The following is a 17,475-nucleotide window of genomic DNA, read 5'->3' on the forward strand; positions in this document are numbered from 1 at the left end:
AGCCGGATTTTTTTGCCCATTTTTGGTCAGTGGTCACCCATTGGTCACCCAGTGGTCACCCAGTGCTCACTCAGGGTCATTTTGGGGCCATTTTGGGGCCTTTTTTTGGCCATTTTGGGTCACTTTTGGGCCATTTTGTCTCAGTGCTCAGTGGTCACTCAGGGCCATTTTGGGTCATTTTGGGTCATTTTTGGGCCATTTTGAGCCGGATTTTTTTGCCCATTTTTGGTCAGTGGTCACCCATTGGTCACCCAGTGGTCACTCAGTGGTCACTCAGTGGTCACCCAGGGTCATTTTTGGGCCATTTTGGGGCCGTTTTTTGGCCATTTTGGGTCACTTTATGGCCATTTTGGCTCAGTGGTCAGTGGTCACTCAGGGCCATTTTTGGGTCATTTTGGGCCATTTTGGGCCATTTTTGGGCCATTTTGAGCCGGTTTTTTTTGCCCATTTTTGGTCATTGGTCACTCAGTGGTCACCCATTGGTCACCCAGTGGTCACCCAGTGTCACCCAGCGTCCCCCACTGACCCTCGGGGTGCTTGTACTGGTCAGTGATGTCCACTCTGGCGGCCGAGCCGGCGCCCAGGGTGCTGATCCTGCGGCCGATCGCCCCCTGCTCCACGTGCACCACGGCGAAGCCGCCGTGCGCCTGCCGCTGCCAGTACACCTTGTCGCTGTTCACCTGCCAATTTGCATAATTAGCAGCCTCATTTGCATGCCTAATTGCTGCCCGCACCACCAGGATTAAGGAGCGTTCGTAATTAAAGCAATTAACCTCCAGTTTGGGCAATTAGGGCGCTGGCGAAACTCCCCCTGTGGGGGTGATGGCGCCAGCGCTGCCTTGTCGTGGTTTGCCTCTAATTTGCATATTAATGAGCTAATTTGCATATTAATGAACACGTTAAGCTCTCACTGTGGCATAGTTGATTAGGTTTTGTTGTAATGGTAATTAGCCCCAGGTTTTGCGTAATTAGGTTTGTGTACACTGTAGCCCATTCACATGCCTCATTTGCATAGTTTATCAGCTAATTTGCATATAATATCAGCCACTCAGCAACAGCCAAGTGTGGCTCCTATTTAAGGTAATTAGCCCCAGGTTCTGCATAATTAGGTTTATGTATGCGGGTGCAGCTTGTTGCCATTCGCCAGCCTCATTTGCATAGTTTATCAGCTAATTTGCATACAATAACAGCCAGTCAGAAAAGGAGTTAAGCGTGGCTCCTATTTAACATAATTAGCCCCAGGTTTTGCGTAATTAGGTTTATGTATGCAGGTGCAGCTTGTCACCATTCACCAGCTCATTTGCATATTTTATGAGTTAATTTGCATATAATATCGGCCACTCTCCAATGGAGTGAAGTGTGGCTCCTATTTACATAATTAGGCCCAGGTTTTGCGTAATTAGGTTTATGTACACTGGTGAACCTTGTGCCGTTCACCAGCCTCATTTGCATAGTTTACCAGCTAATTTGCATATAATATCAGCCAGTCAGAAACAGAGTTAAGTGTGGCTCCTATGTAACATAATTAGCCCCAGGTTTTGCGTAATTAGGTTTATGTATGCGGGTGCAACTTGTTGCCGTTCACCAGCCTCATTTGCATAGTTTATCAGCTAATTTGCATATAATATCAGCCAGTCAGAAACGGAGTTAAGCGTGGCTCCTATTTAACATAATTAGCCCCAGGTTTTGCATAATTAAGGGACGTCAAGCACAGATTCCTTTGCAGCTCGTTGCTGTTCGCCAGCCTCATTTGAATAATTCATGAGCTCATTTGCATAGCCAATCATCCACTGAGCAATGGAATTAAATATGGATCCTAATTAGAGTAATTAGCCCCAGGTTGGTGTAATTAGGTTTATGTACACCAGTGCAGCTTGTAACTGTTCACCAGCCTCATTTGCATAATTTGTGAGCTCATTTGCATAAATAATTAGCTCATCAGTGCCACTAATGAGCCCCCTGATCATTGGAATTAACGAGGCCTCCTAATAAAGATAATTAAGCCCTGGTTTGTATAATTAGGACCAGGCCCTGGAGCTACCAGCACACCTCATTAGCATAATTAATCACCTCATTAGCATATTTAATTACCCCGTTAGTAGCAAGAATCCCCCTTTCACCAGCAGGATTGGTTATTCCTCTAATTAGTGCCATTAAACCCTGATTCGCATATTCAGGCAGTGCCCTTGCCACCCTAACATGTCACAATTAACCTGCTCATTTGCATAATTAATGACCTCAGTAATACTCCATTAATTAGCACCATTACCCCCGCCCCTCATTAGCGTAACAAACCTGTGCCGGTCTCATTTGCATACAGAGGCCACGCCCACCACCAGAAGCCACTGCTGACCACGCCGCTGCTCACCTGCTCATTTGCATATTTAATGACCTCGTTAGTGTTAATTAAGCACGCCACCCATTAGCTCTAGTAACCCACACCCGGTCTCATTTGCATAATTAGGCCACGCCCACCACAAGCCACCAAACTTTGTCGCTTTCCACAGGTTATTTTTGCATAATTTTGCATCTAATTTGCATATTTAGGGCACGCCCACCACCGCAAGCTGCCAGGTCACCAATCACTGTTCACCTGCTCATTTCCATAATTACCCATCTCATTTGCATAATTAATGATCACCCCCTTCACACCATTAGTTACATCTGTGAATCAGCATAATCAAGCCCTCATTTGCATATTTAGGACACACCCACCAATCGAAGTCACTGTTGCACTGTAATTGTTCAGGTGCTAATTAACGATCTCATTTGCATAATTAATTGTGACATCATCAGCCCAATTAGTCACTCATCCTAATTAGCATAACCAAGCCCTCATTTGCATATTTAGGCCACGCCTACCACATTAAGGGGCCTGCAGATTGTTATTGCTGAGGGGCTCATTTCCATAATTAACCCTCTCATTTGCATAATCAATTGTTACCCCGTAGCACTGTTATTATGCATATTGATTAGCCTAATTAAGCTCTCATTTGCATATTGACTCCACGCCCACCACCGCAATACACCAGCACAGTAATTGCTCATCTGCTCATTTGCATAAAACCCCAAATCATTTGCATATTACACCACTTACATCAATACCTATCCTTCCTAATTAGCATAATCAAGCCCTCATTTGCATAATCAGGCCACGCCCACCACTGCAATATGCCCATGCAGTAATTGCTCATCTGCTCATTTGCATAAATAACGAAATCATTTGCATAATTATTATTCCATTACATCAATAAGTATGCTTTCTAATTAGCATAACCAAGCCCTCATTTGCATAATCAGGCCACGCCCACCCATCCTCAAACCATCCTCAAACCCCTTCATTGCTCACCTGCTCATTTCCATAATTAATGGCATCATTTCCATAATTAATTATGTTAATTTGAATAAATATCATTTGCATAATTACGGTGTTAATTTGCATAAATATCATCATTTGCATAATTAACGAGTTCCCATTGATTAGTACAATTATTACACCTCCCAACCCCCGCTCATTAACCCCTCATTTGCATATTCCCGCCACACCCTCCTCTCCCCACTCCCCTCCCTCACTCCCCGCCCTCTCATTTCCATACCCCACCCTCCTCATTTGCATAATCAACCCCCGCCACCCTTTAGCCCCGCCTTAGAGCCGCCCCTAACGAGCCCCGTGACGGCCTCATTTGCATAATGAGGCCCCGCCCACCTCGGCGAAGACGAAGGGCGTGTCGTACTTGAGGAAGACGTCGCCGTTCTTGACCGCAGTCACCGAGCACGGCCCGCAGCAGAACAGGCCTGGAAAAACCAGTATAAACCAGTATGGACCAGTATAAACCAGTATAAACCAGTATGGACCAGTTTGGGGCGGGAAAAGGGGAAAAAACCCCGAAAAAATCCCGAAAAAATTCGAATTTTTGGGCCGTTTTTCACCATTTTAAAGGCCCCAAATCCACTCCCAGTTCATCCCAATCCCAGTATAAACCAGTATAAACCAGTATAAACCAGTATAAACCAGTATAAACCAGTATAAACCAGTATGGGGCGGGAAACCCCAAAAAATCCCGAAAAAATCCCAAAAAAATCCAAAAAAAATCCCAATTTTTTGGGCCGTTTTTCACCATTTTAAAGGCCCCAAATCCACTCCCAGTTCATCCCAATCCCAGTATAAACCAGTACAAACCAGTACAAACCAGTATAAACCAGTATGGACCAGTATAAACCAGTACGGACCAGTATGGACCAGTATGGACTAGTATGGGGGGGAAATGCAGAAAAAAATCCCCCCAAAAATTCGAATTTTTGGGCAGTTTTTCACCATTTTAAAGGCCCCAAATCCCTCCCAGTTCATCCCAATTCCCAGTATGGACCAGTATAAACCAGTATAGACCAGTATAAAGGGATATAAGTCAGTTTAAAGTGGTTTAAGTCACTAGAAACCAGTATGGACCAGTATGGACCAGTATGGGTGGGAAAAAATAGGAAAAACCAGTATAAACCAGTATAAACCAGTATAAACCAGTAAAAACCAGTATAAACCAGTATAAACCAAAACCAGTATAAACCAGTATAAACCAGTAACCCCAAATCCCCTCCCAGTTCCCTCCCAGCCCCATCCCAGTACAAACCAGTACAAACCAGTACAAACCAGTCCAAACCAGTACAAGCCAGTACAAAAATCCCCATTTCCCCCATTTTTAACCCTTTAACTCCCTCCCAGTCCCTCCCAGTCCAAACCAGTATAAACCAGTATAACCCAGTCCAAACCAGTCCAAACCAGTATAACCCAGTATAACCCAGTATAAACCAGTAAAGGATGAGTCAGAAACCAGTATGGACCAGTATAAACCAGTAAAAACCAGTAAAAACCAGTATAAACCAAAACCAGTATAAACCAAAACCAGTCCAAACCAGTCCAAACCAGTATAACCCAGTCCAAACCAGTATAACCCAGTCCAAACCAGTCCAAACCAGTCCAAACCAGTATAACCCAGTCCAAACCAGTATAACCCAGTCCAAACCAGTCCAAACCAGTATAACCCAGTATAAACCAGTCCAAACCAGTCCCTCCCAGTCCAAACCAGTATAACCCAGTATAACCCAGTCCCTTCCAGTCCAAACCAGTCCCTCCCAGTCCAAACCAGTCCAAACCAGTATAACCCAGTCCCTCCCAGTATAAACCAGTATAACCCAGTCCAAACCAGTATAACCCAGTATAAACCAGTATAACCCAGTCCAAACCAGTCCCTCCCAGTCCAAACCAGTATAACCCAGTCCCTCCCAGTATAAACCAGTATAACCCAGTCCAAACCAGTATAACCCAGTATAAACCAGTATAACCCAGTCCAAACCAGTCCCTCCCAGTCCAAACCAGTATAACCCAGTCCCTCCCAGTATAAACCAGTATAACCCAGTCCAAACCCAGTATAACCCAGTATAAACCAGTCCAAACCAGTATAACCCAGTATAAACCAGTATAAACCAGTATAAACCAGTATAACCCAGTACCGCTGCTGGTCTCCTGGGGGGTGGCGTCCACCACCTGCCAACCGTCGTAGCCCTGGGGCAGGTCCGGCCTCTTCATCCAGCAGTCGTTCCACACGTGGAAGTTCCTGCACCAGTACAAACCAGTACAAACCAGTACAAACCAGTATGGACCAGTATGGGGGGGGAAATGGGGAAAAAACCCCGAAAAAATCCCGAAAAAATTCGAATTTTTGGGCCCATTTTTCACCATTTTAAAGGCCCCAAATCCCTCCCAGTTCATCCCAATTCCCAGTATAAACCAGTATAAACCAGTATGGACCAGTATAAACCAGTATAAACCAGTACAAACCAGTACAAACCAGTATGGACCAGTAAAAGCAGAAAAAACCAGTACAGACCAGTATGGACCAGTACAAACCAGTATAAACCAAATTTTTAACCCTTTAAGAGCCCCAAAATCCCCCCAAAATCCCCCCAAAACCCCTCCCAGTTTGACCCAGTTCCCTCCCAGTATAAACCAGTATAAACCAGTAAGACACCAGTATGAAACCAGTACACACCAGTAACCCCAAACCCCAATTTCCCCCATTTTTAACCCTTTCTTTCCCATTTTTCCCCCATTTTTCCCCTCCCAGTATAAACCAGTAAGACACCAGTCCCAAACCAGTATAACCCAGTATAACCCAGTATAACCCAGTACAAACCAGTAAGACACCAGTACAAACCAGTAACCCCAAAACCCCAATTTCCACCATTTTTAACCCTTTCTTTTCCCATTTTCCCCCCATTTTCCCCCATTTTTTCCCCCTTTATCCCCCTCCAAGTCCCTCCCAGTATAAACCAGTATAAACCAGTAACACACCAGTATGAAACCAGTAACCCCCAGCCCCCTCCCAGTACAAACCAGTACAAACCAGTAACCCCAAACCCCCATTTTCCCCATTTTTCCCCTTTCTCCCCCATTTTTTGCTCATTTTTCCCCCAATTTTCACCAAATTTCCCCCAAATTTCCCCCTCCCAGTCCCTCCCAGTCCCTCCCAGTCCCTCCCAGTACAAACCAGTATAAACCAGTATAAACCAGTAACCCTAAAACCCCCATTTCCCCCATTTTTTGTTCATTTTTTCCCCCATTTTTCACCCATTTTTCCCCTCCCAGTATAAACCAGTAAGACACCAGTATAAACCAGTAACCCCCAGCCGCCTCCCAGTATAAACCAGTACAAACCAGTACAAACCAGTAACCCCAAACCCCCATTTTCCCCATTTTTCCCCTTTCTCCCCCATTTTTTGTTCATTTTTCCCCCAATTTTCACCAAATTTCCCCCAAATTTTCCCCTCCCAGTCCCTCCCAGTCCCTCCCAGTATAAACCAGTACAAACCAGTATAAACCAGTATAAACCAGTAACCCCAAACCCCCATTTTCCCCATTTTCTGTTCATTTTCCCCCGTTTTTCACCCATTTTTCCCCTCCCAGTCCCTCCCAGTATAAACCAGTAACCCCCCAGTCCCCTCCCAGTACAACCCAGTATAAACCAGTAACTCCCCAGTCCCCTCCCAGTATAAACCAGTATAAACCAGTAACCCCAAACCCCCATTTCCCCCATTTTTTGTTCATTTTTTCCCCCGTTTTTCACCCATTTTTCCCCTCCCAGTCCCTCCCAGTATAAACCAGTAACCCCCCAGTCCCCTCCCAGTACAACCCAGTATAAACCAGTAACTCCCCAGTCCCCTCCCAGTATAAACCAGTATAAACCAGTAACCCTAAAACCCCCATTTCCCCCATTTTTTGTTCATTTTTTCCCCCGTTTTTCACCAAATTTCCCCCAAATTTTCCCCTCCCAGTCCCTCCCAGTATAAACCAGTAAGACACCAATAAGACACCAGTACAAACCAGTATAAACCAGTCCAAACCAGTAACCCCAAAACCCCATTTTCCCTCATTTTTAACCCTTTCTCCTCCAATTTTTGTTCATTTTTTCCCAATTTTTCCCCCAAATTTCCCCCTCCCAGTCCCTCCCAGTATAAACCAGTAACCCCCAGTCCCCTCCCAGTATAAACCAGTATAAACCAGTAACCCCCAGTCCCAAACCAGTACAAACCAGTAACCCCAAAACCCCCATTTTTAACCCTTTCTCCCCCATTTTTTGCTCGTTTTTCCCCCAATTTTCACCAAATTTCCCCCAAATTTTCCCCTCCCAGTCCCTCCCAGTCCCTCCCAGTCCCTCCCAGTATAAACCAGTATAAACCAGTATAAACCAGTACCAGACGGAGTCGGTGTTGAGGCGCTCCAGGGGCCTCATGGCCTCGTCCAGGTAGATGTCGGTGGTCAGGGAGGTGTCGGTGTCGTGGGCCGAGTTGTAATTGGTCACCGTGCGGGTGGGCAGGCCCAGGCAGCGCAGAACTACCAGTACAGACCAGTACAAACCAGTATAAACCAGTATAAACCAGTATGGGCCGGTATGGGGGGGGAAACCCCAAAAAATCCCGAAAAAATCCCGAAAAAATTCGAATTTTTGGGCCGTTTTAGAGCCCTGAATTGGTCCCAAAACTCTCCCAGTTCATCCCAATCCCAGTACAGACCAGTACAAACCAGTATAAACCAGTATAAACCAGTATGGACCGGTATGGGGTGAGAAATGGAGGAAAAAAACCCAAAAAATCCCGAAAAAATTCGAATTTTTGTGATGTTTTAGAGACCTGGATTGGCCCCCAAATCCCTCCCAGTTCATCCCAATCCCAGTACAAACCAGTATAAACCAGTACAAACCAGTATAAACCAGTATGGACCGGTATGGGGTGAGAAATGGAGGAAAAAAACCCAAAAAATCCCGAAAAAATTCCAATTTTTGGGCCGTTTTAGAGCCCTGAATTGGCCCCAAATCCCTCCCAATTCATCCCAATTCCCAGTATAAACCAGTATAAACCAGTATAAACCAGTATGGGCCAGTATGGGGGGGGAAACCCCAAAAAATCCCGAAAAAATCGCGAAAAAATTCGAATTTTTGGGCCCATTTTTCACCATTTTAAAGGCCCCAAATCCCTCCCAGTTCATCCCAGTTCCCAGTACAAACCAGTACAAACCAGTACAAACCAGTATGGACCAGTATGGACCAGTATAAACCAGTAACCCCAAACTCCTCCATTTTTAACCCTTTCCTCCCCACATTTCCCCCTTTTTTCCGCTCATTTTTCGCCCGATTTTCCCCGTTTTTTCCCCATTTTTTTCCTCCCAGTCCCTCCCAGTATAAACCAGTACAAACCAGTAACCCCAAATCCCCATTTCCCCCATTTTTTGCCCATTTTTTGCCCATTTTTTGCCCATTTTTTGCCATTTTTTCCCCATTTCCCCCCATTTTTAACCCTTTCCTCTCCACATTTCCCCCTTTTTTCTGCTCATTTTTTTCCCAATTTTCCCCATTTTTCCCCCATTTCTCCCCTCCCAGTATAAACCAGTACAAACCAGTATAACCCAGTAACCCCAAATCCAATTTTAACCCTTTCTTGCCCATTTTTTGCCATTTTTTGCCCATTTTCCCTCCTATTTTTCCCCCATTTTTAACCCTTTCCTCCCCACATTTCCCCCTTTTTTCTGCTCATTTTTCACCTGATTTTCACCGTTTTTTTCCCCGTTTTTTCCCCATTTCTCCCCTCCCAGTATAAACCAGTATAAACCAGTTCCAAATCCCCATTTCCCCCATTTTTAACCCTTTCCTCCCCACATTTCCCCCTTTTTTCCGCTCATTTTCGCCCGATTTTCCCCATTTTTTTCCCCATTTTTTTCCCCATCTTTTTCCCATTTTTTCCCCATTTTTCCCTCATTTCTCCCCTCCCAGTATAAACCAGTATAAACCAGTTCCAAATCCCCATTTCCCCCCAATATTTTCCCCCCATTTTTAACCCTTTCCTCCCCACATTTCCCCCTTTTTTCCGCTCATTTTTCGCCCGATTTTCCCCATTTTTTCCCCAATTCCCCCATTTTTCCCTATTTCCCCCCATTTTTCACCCGATTTTCCCCATTTTTTTCCCCATTTTTTTCCCCATTTTTTCCCCCTTTTCCCCCATTTTCTCCCCTCCCAGTATAAACCAGTCCAAACCAGTAACCCCAAATCCCCATTTCCCCCATTTTTAACCCTTTCATCTCCACATTTCCCCCTTTTTTCTGCTCAATTTTTGCCCGATTTTCCCCATTTTTTCCCCCATTTTCCCCCCATTTTCTCCCCTCCCAGTACAAACCAGTACAAACCAGTACAAACCAGTAACCCCAAACCCCCATTTCCCCCCATTTTTAACCCTTTCTCCCCCATTTTTCCCCATTTCCCCCCATTTTTAACCCTTTTCTCCCCACATTTCCCCCTTTATTTCACTCATTTTCCGCTCATTTTTCACCCAATTTTCCCCGTTTTTTCACCGTTTTTCACTGTTTTTCCCCATTTTCCCCCCTCCCAGTCCCTCCCAGTATAAACCAGTATAACCCAGTAACCCCAAATCCCCATTTCCCCCATTTTTAACCCTTTCCTCCCCACATTTCCTCCCCACATTTCCCCCTTTTTTCCCCTCATTTTTCGCCATTTTTCACCCAATTTTCACCATTTTTTCCCCATTTTTCCCCATTTCTCCCCTCCCAGTATAAACCAGTATAAACCAGTTCCAAATCCCCCTTTCCCCCATTTCCCCCCATTTTTAACCCTTTCCTCCCCACATTTCCCCCTTTATTTCGCTCATTTTCCGCTCATTTTTCACCCAATTTTCCCCATTTTTCCCCCATTTCTCCCCTCCCAGTCCCTCCCAGTATAAACCAGTACAAACCAGTAACCCCAAATCCCCATTTCCCCCCATTTTTAACCCTTTCTCCCCCATTTTTTGCCCATTTTCCCCAATATTTTCCCCCCATTTTTAACCCTTTCATCTCCACATTTCCCCCTTTTTTCCGCTCATTTTTCGCCCAATTTTCGCCATTTTTCACCCAATTTTCGCCCGATTTTCGCCGTTTTTTCACCGTTTTCCCCCATTTTCCCCCCTCCCAGTATAAACCAGTACAAACCAGTACGAACCAGTGGTGACCACGCCGGCGAACACCCAGCACTGCCCGTAGCGCACGGGGGCTCCGGAGCCGTGGAAGCTCCTGAGGATCCCCACGGAGCCGGCCCAGGCCGAGGGGTTCGTGCCCTGGGAATAATCCCCGGTCCAGTTCCCCACCAGGACCCCGCTGTCGTCCAGGGAATTCACCTGGGGAAAAAATTCGGGAATTTACCCCAAAAAAATTCGGGGTTTTTCGGGCGAAAAACGGCGAAAATTCCGCCGAAAAACGGCGAAAATTCGGGCGGAAAACGCGAAAATTCCGGCGAAAAATGGGTGGAAAAAGATGGGAATTCCCAGCAAAAATGAGCCCTAAAGATCCTGAAATTCCTGGAAATGTTTGGTGGGAAAAGGTGAAAATTTCCAAGAATTCCAAAATTCCAAAATTTTCACCCAAAAAATAAAAAAATTCCTCAAAATTCCCAAAAAATTCCAGCCCCGAAACGCCTCAAAAAAAGCCCAAAGGAATTTCGCAAATATTCCAAATATTCCCCGCTGTCATCCAGGGAATTCACCTAGGAAAAAAGGGGGAAAAATTGGGGAATTTACCCCAAAAAAATTCGGGATTTTTCGGGCGAAAAACGGCGAAAATTCCGGTGAAAAACGCGAAAATTCCGGCGGAAAACGATGGAAATTCCCAGCAAAAATCAGCCCTAAAGATCCTGAAATTCCTGGAAATGTTCAGGTCAAAATTCCCAAAAATTCCAAAATTCGTACCCCAAAAAATAAAAAATTTCCCCCAAAATTCCTCGAAATTCCCAAAAAATTCCAGCCCCAAAACGCCTCAAAAAAAGCCCAAAAGGAATTTGCCAAAAATTCAAAAATTCACCCCCAAGTATTCCAAATATTCCCAGGGAATTCACCTGGGAAAAAAGGGAAAAATTCAGGAATTTACCCCAAAAAAATTTGGGAATTTTTTGGGGAAAAATTGGGAAAATTCCGGGTGGAAAATGATGGGAATTCCCAGCAAAAATCCACCCTAAAGATCCTGAAATTCCTGGAAATGTTCGTGTCAAAATTCGCAAAAATTCCAAAATTCCAAAATTTTCAAATTTCCCCCCAAAATCCCCTCAAAAATTCCCCCAAAATCCCCAAATTTCCCTCAAAAATCCCTGCAAAATTTCCCATTTTTCCCAAAATTCCCCAAATTTTTCCCAAAGTCCCCAAATTTTCCACAAATCCCACAAAATTCCCCCAAAATCCCCTCAAAAATTCCCCCAAAATCCCCTCAATCCCAAAAATTCCCCTCAGAAATCCCTGCAAAATTCCCCAATTTCCCCTCAAATTTCCCCAAAATTTTGCAATTTTCCCCCCAAAATCCCCCAAATTTTCCCCAAATCCCCAAATTTCTCAAAATTTCCCTCAAAATCCCCCCAAAATTTCCAAATTTTCCCATATTTTCCCCAAAATTCCCGAATTTTCCCAAAATCCCACAAAAATTCGCCCAAAATCCCCTCAAAAATTCCCCTCAGAAATCCCTGCAAAATTCCTGAATTTCCCCCAAATTTCGCAATTTTCCCCCCAAAATCCCCTCAAAATTCCCAAATTTTTCCCCCAAATCCCCTAAATTTTTCACAAAATTCCCAAATGTCCACAAAATTCTCAAATTTTCCCAAAATCCCAAATTTTTCCCCCAAAATCCCCTCAAAAATTCCCCTCAGAAATCCCTGCAAAATTCCCCAATTTCCCCTCAAAATTTCCCCAAAAATCCCCAAATTTCCCTCAAAAATCCCTGCAAAATTCCCAAATTTTCCCCAAATCCCCAAATTTTCCACAAAATTCCCAAATTTTCCCAAAATTTTCCCAAAATTCCCTCAAAAGTTCCCCCAAATCACAAAAGTTTCCCTCAAAAATCCCCCCAAAATTCCTGAATTGTCCCCCAAAATTCCCGAATTTCCACCCAAATTTTATCCCAAAAATCCCTGCAAAATTCCCAAAATTTCCCCAAAATTCCCAAATTTTCCCAAAATCCCACAAAAATTCCTCCAAAATCCCAAATTTTACCCCCAAAATCCCCTCAAAAATTCCCCCAAATTCCCCCAAATCACAAAAATTCCCCTCAGAAATCCCTGCAAAATTTCCCAATTTCCCCCAAATTTCCCCCAAATTTCCCCCAAATTTTGCGATTTTTCCCCCCAAAATCCCCCAAATTTTTCCCCCAAATCCTCCAAATTTCCCCAAATGTCCCAAAATTCCCAAAATCCCCAATTTTACCCCCAAAATCCCCTCAAAAATTCCCCCAAATCACAAAAATTCCCCTCAGAAATCCCTGCAAAATTTCCTAATTTCCCCCAAATTTCCCAAAATATCCCTCAAAAATCCCTGCAAAATTCCCAAATTTTTGCTAAAACCCCCAAATTTTCCACAAAATTGTCAAATTTTCCCCAAAATTCCCAAATTTTCCCCTCAAAATCCCCACAAAAATTCCCCTCAGAAACCCCTGCAAAATTTCCCAATTTCCCCCAAATTTCCCCCAAATTTCCCCCAAATTTCCCCCAAATTTTGCAATTTTCCCCCCAAATTTCCCCCAAATTTTCCCCCCAAATCTTCCAAATGTCCCCAAACATCCCAAAATTCCCGAATTTTCCCAAAATCCCGGTTTTTTCCCCCATTTTTCTCACCATGGCCGACACCACCCTGGCCACCATGACGGGGTCGCCTCGGGCGCTGTGGGGCATCCCCCGCCGGTCCAGGATGAACAAACAGGCCTCCAACACCCCAGGCTCGAACTTTTGGGGTAAAAAATGCAGATTTTGGGTTTTTTGGACATTTTGAGGATTTTCCCAAAAAAAACCCCGAAAAAATCCGACAAAAATTGGGCGAAATTCGGCGAAAAAATCCCAAAAAACGGCGCCAAAATGGCGCCCCCTGGTGGCGGTTTTGGGAATTTCTGCCCAAATTTTTTGAGGGGAAAAGTGCAAATTTTGGGGAATAAAAAAATTCCTAAAATTTCAACATTTCTTCCAAAAATTGGATCAAAAATGGGCAAAATTTGATGAAAATTTGACCAAAAATGGCCAAAATTGGACCAAAATCCTCAAAAATGGCACCAAAATGGCGTCTCCGGGTTGTGGTTTTGGGGATTTTTGCCCAATTTTGGATCCCAAATTTTGCAGAATTTCTGAAATTTCCAAAATTTCCAAAATTCCCCAAAAAATGTGATCAAAAATTTGATCAAAATTTGATCAAAATTTGACCAAAATTTGACCAAAAATGGCCAAAATTTGACCAAAATACCCCAAAATGGCGTCCCCTGGTTTGCAGTTTTTGGGATTTTCTCCACTTTCAGACCCCAAATTTTTTGGATTCTAAAATTTCCTACAAATTCCCAAAATTCCCCAAAATTTTCCAAAAAATCTGATCCAAAAATGCCAAAATTTGGGCAAAATTTGACCAAAAAGGGCCAAAATTTGACCAAAATCCTCAAAAATGGCACCAAAATGGTGTCTCCTGGTTGTGGTTTTGGGGATTTTTGCCCAATTTTGGATCCCAAATTTTGCAGAATTTCTGAAATTTCCAAAATTTCCAAAATTCCCTAAAAAATGTGATCAAAAATGGCCAAAATTTGATGAAAATTTGACGAAAATTTGACTAAAAATGGCCAAAATTTGACCAAAATACCCCAAAATGGCGTCCCCTGGTTTGCAGTTTTTGGGATTTTCTCCACTTTCAGACCCCAAATTTTTTGGATTCTAAAATTTCCTACAAATTCCCAAAATTCCCCAAAATTTTCCCAAAATTCCCCAAAAATTCTGATCCAAAAAAGCCAAAATTTGGGCAAAATTTGACCAAATTCTGTTAAAATTGCACCAAAATGGGTCCATTTTGGAGGATTTTTTTGGGATTTTTGCCCAATTTTGGATCCCAAATTTTGCAGAATTTCCAAAATTTCCAAATTTCCCCAAATTTCCAAAATTCCCCCAAAAATGTGATGAAAATTGGGCAAAATTGGACCAAAAATGGCCAAAATTGGACCAAAATCCTCAAAAATGGCACCAAAATGGCGCCCCCTGGTGGCGGTTTTGGGGAATTGCGCCCAAATTTTTTGAGGGGAAAAGTGCAAATTTTGGGGACATTTTGGGGGCGATTTTTGGGTGATTTTTGGGATATTTTGGGGTGATTTTTGAGGGATTTTTTGGGCCATTTTTGTGCCATTTCTGGGTGATATTTTGGGTTATTTTCCCACAATTTTGGGCCATTTCTGGGTGATATTTTGGGCTGTTTTGCCACAATTTTTGGCTGATTTTTGGGCCATTTTTGGCTGATTTTTGGGCTATTTTGCCACAATTTTTGGCTGATTTTTGGGATATTTTTGGGCCATTTTTGGGCGATTTTTTGGGGGAATTTTGGGCGATTTTGAGGGGATTTTTTTTAATTTGGGTGATTTTTTTGGGGGATATTTTTGGACCATTTTGGGGTGATTTTTAAGGGGAATTTTGGGCCATTTTTGGCTGATATTTTGGGCCATTTTTGGGCCATTTCTGGCTGATATTTTGAGATATTTTGGGCCATTTTTGGCTGATTTTTGGGCCATTTTGCCTCAATTTTTGGCTGATTTTTGGGATATTTTGCCCCAATTTTTGGCCGATTTTTTGGGCCATTTTTGCCTGATATTTTGGGCTATTTTGCCACAATTTTTGGCTGATTTTTCACTGATTTTTGGGCCATTTTTGGCTGAATTTTGGGCCATTTTAGGACCATTTCTGGTTGATATTTTGGCCATTTTTGGGCCATTTTTGGCTGATTTTTGGGCCATTTCTGGCTGATATTTTGGGCCATTTTGGGCCATTTCTGGCTGATATTTTGGACCATTTTTGGCTGATTTTTGGGCCATTTCTGGCTGATTTTTGGACCATTTCTGGCTGATATTTTGGGCCATTTTAGGATCATTTCTGGCTGATTTTTGGGCCATTTTTGGCTGATTTTTGGGCCATTTCTGGCTAATATTTTGGCTGATTTTTGGACCATTTTTGGCTGATATTTTGGGCCATTTTCCCACAATTTTAGGGCCATTTCTGGCTGATATTTTAGGCTATTTTCCCATAATTTTTGGGCTATTTTCCCACAATTTTAGGACCATTTCTGGCTGATATTTTGGACCATTTTTGGCTGATTTTTGGGCCATTTTTGGACCATTTTTGGCTGATTTTTGGGCTATTTTGCCACAATTTTTGGTTGATATTTGGGATATTTTGCCACAATTTTTGGCTGTTTTTTTGGGCCATTTCTGGTGATCTTTTGGGCCATTTTTGGCTGATTTTTGGGCTATTTCTCGCTGATATTTTGGGCTATTTTCCCACAATTTTTGGGCCATTTTTGGCTGATTTTTGGACCATTTCTGGCTGATATTTTGGGCCATTTCTGGCTGATTTTAGGACCACTTCTGCCTGATATTTTGGGCCATTTTTGGGTGATATTTTGGGCCATTTCTGGCTGATTTTTGGGCCATTTCTGGCTGATATTTTGGGCCATTTCTGGGTGATATTTTGGGCCATTTTTGGACCATTTCTGGCTGATATTTTGGGCTCTTTTCCCACAATTTTTGGGCTATTTTCCCACAATTTTAGGACCATTTCTGGCTGATATTTTGGGCTATTTTCCCTCAATATCTGGCTGATTTTTGAGCTATTTTTGGGCCATTTTTGGCTGATTTTTGGACCATTTGTGGCTGATATTTTGGGCTATTTTCCCACAATTTTTGGGCTATTTTCCCACAATTTTAGGACCATTTCTGGCTGATATTTTGAGCCATTTTAGGGCCATTTCCGGCTGATTTTTTGAGCCATTTTAGGACCATTTGTGGCTGATATTTTGGGCCATTTTCCCACAATTTTTGGGCCATTTCTGGCTGATTTTTTGGCCATTTTTGGGCCATTTCTGGCTGATATTTTGGATGATTTTTGGGCCATTTCTGGCTGATATTTTGGGCCATTTTAGGGCCATTTCTGGCTGATATTTGGGCCATTTTCCCACAATTTTTGGGCTATTTTTGGCTGAGATTTTGGGCTATTTTTGGGCCATTTTTGGCTGATTTTTGGGCCATTTCTGGGTGATATTTTGGGCTATTTTTGGGCCATTTTTGCCTGATATTTGGGCTATTTTTGGGTGATATTTTGGGCTATTTTGCCACAATTTTTGGCTGATTTTTCGCTGATTTTTGGGTCATTTCTGGCTGATATTTTTGGCTATTTTTGTGCCATTTTTGGCTGATTTTTGGGCCATTTCTGGCTGATATTTTGGGCCATTTTAGGACCATTTCTGGCTGATATTTTGAGCCATTTTAGGACCATTTCTGGCTGATATTTTGGGCTATTTTCCCACAATTTTTGGGCCATTTCTGGCTGATATTTGGGGCCATTTTAGGACCATTTTTGGCTGATATTTTGAGCCATTTTAGGGCCATTTTTGGCTGATTTTTGGGCTATTTTTGGCTGATTTTTGGGCTATTTTTGGGTGATATTTTGGGCTATTTTCCCAGAATTTTTGGACCATTTCTGGCTGATATTTTGGGCCATTTTTGGACCATTTTTGGCTGATATTTTGGGCCATTTTCCCACAATTTTAGGGCCATTTCTGGCTGATATTTTAGGCTATTTTCCCACAATTTTTGGGCTATTTTCCCACAATTTTAGGACCATTTCTGGCTGATATTTTGGACCATTTTTGGCTGATTTTTGGGCCATTTTTGGGCCATTTTTGGCTGATTTTTGGGCTATTTTGCCACAATTTTTGGTTGATATTTGGGATATTTTGCCACAATTTTTGGCTGTTTTTTTGGGCCATTTCTGGTGATCTTTTGGGCCATTTTTGGCTGATTTTTGGGCTATTTCTCGCTGATATTTTGGGCTATTTTCCCACAATTTTTGGGCTATTTTTGGCTGATTTTTGGACCATTTTTGGCTGATATTTTGGGCC

General features: G+C 43.0%; 1 protein-coding gene across 1 annotated transcript in view; it reads right to left on the reverse strand.

Moving 5' to 3' along the window:
• TGM1 (transglutaminase 1) overlaps window positions 1-17,475 on the reverse strand; it is a 35,812-nt gene that overhangs the window by 6,669 nt on the left and 11,668 nt on the right. Inside the window, exons 5-10 of the mRNA XM_071420549.1 lie at window positions 13,182-13,289; window positions 10,536-10,710; window positions 7,747-7,885; window positions 5,506-5,609; window positions 3,707-3,795; window positions 527-680 (exon numbers count right to left, since the gene is read on the reverse strand). Of these exons, the coding sequence (XP_071276650.1) occupies window positions 527-680; window positions 3,707-3,795; window positions 5,506-5,609; window positions 7,747-7,885; window positions 10,536-10,710; window positions 13,182-13,289 (769 nt within the window). The remainder of the gene's footprint in view (window positions 1-526; window positions 681-3,706; window positions 3,796-5,505; window positions 5,610-7,746; window positions 7,886-10,535; window positions 10,711-13,181; window positions 13,290-17,475) is intronic.

The sequence above is a fragment of the Agelaius tricolor genome, unplaced genomic scaffold, assembly GCF_023055355.1.
Source record: "Agelaius tricolor isolate 1412-34295 unplaced genomic scaffold, bAgeTri1.0.p SCAF_149, whole genome shotgun sequence".
Classification (NCBI taxonomy): Eukaryota; Metazoa; Chordata; class Aves; order Passeriformes; family Icteridae; genus Agelaius; species Agelaius tricolor.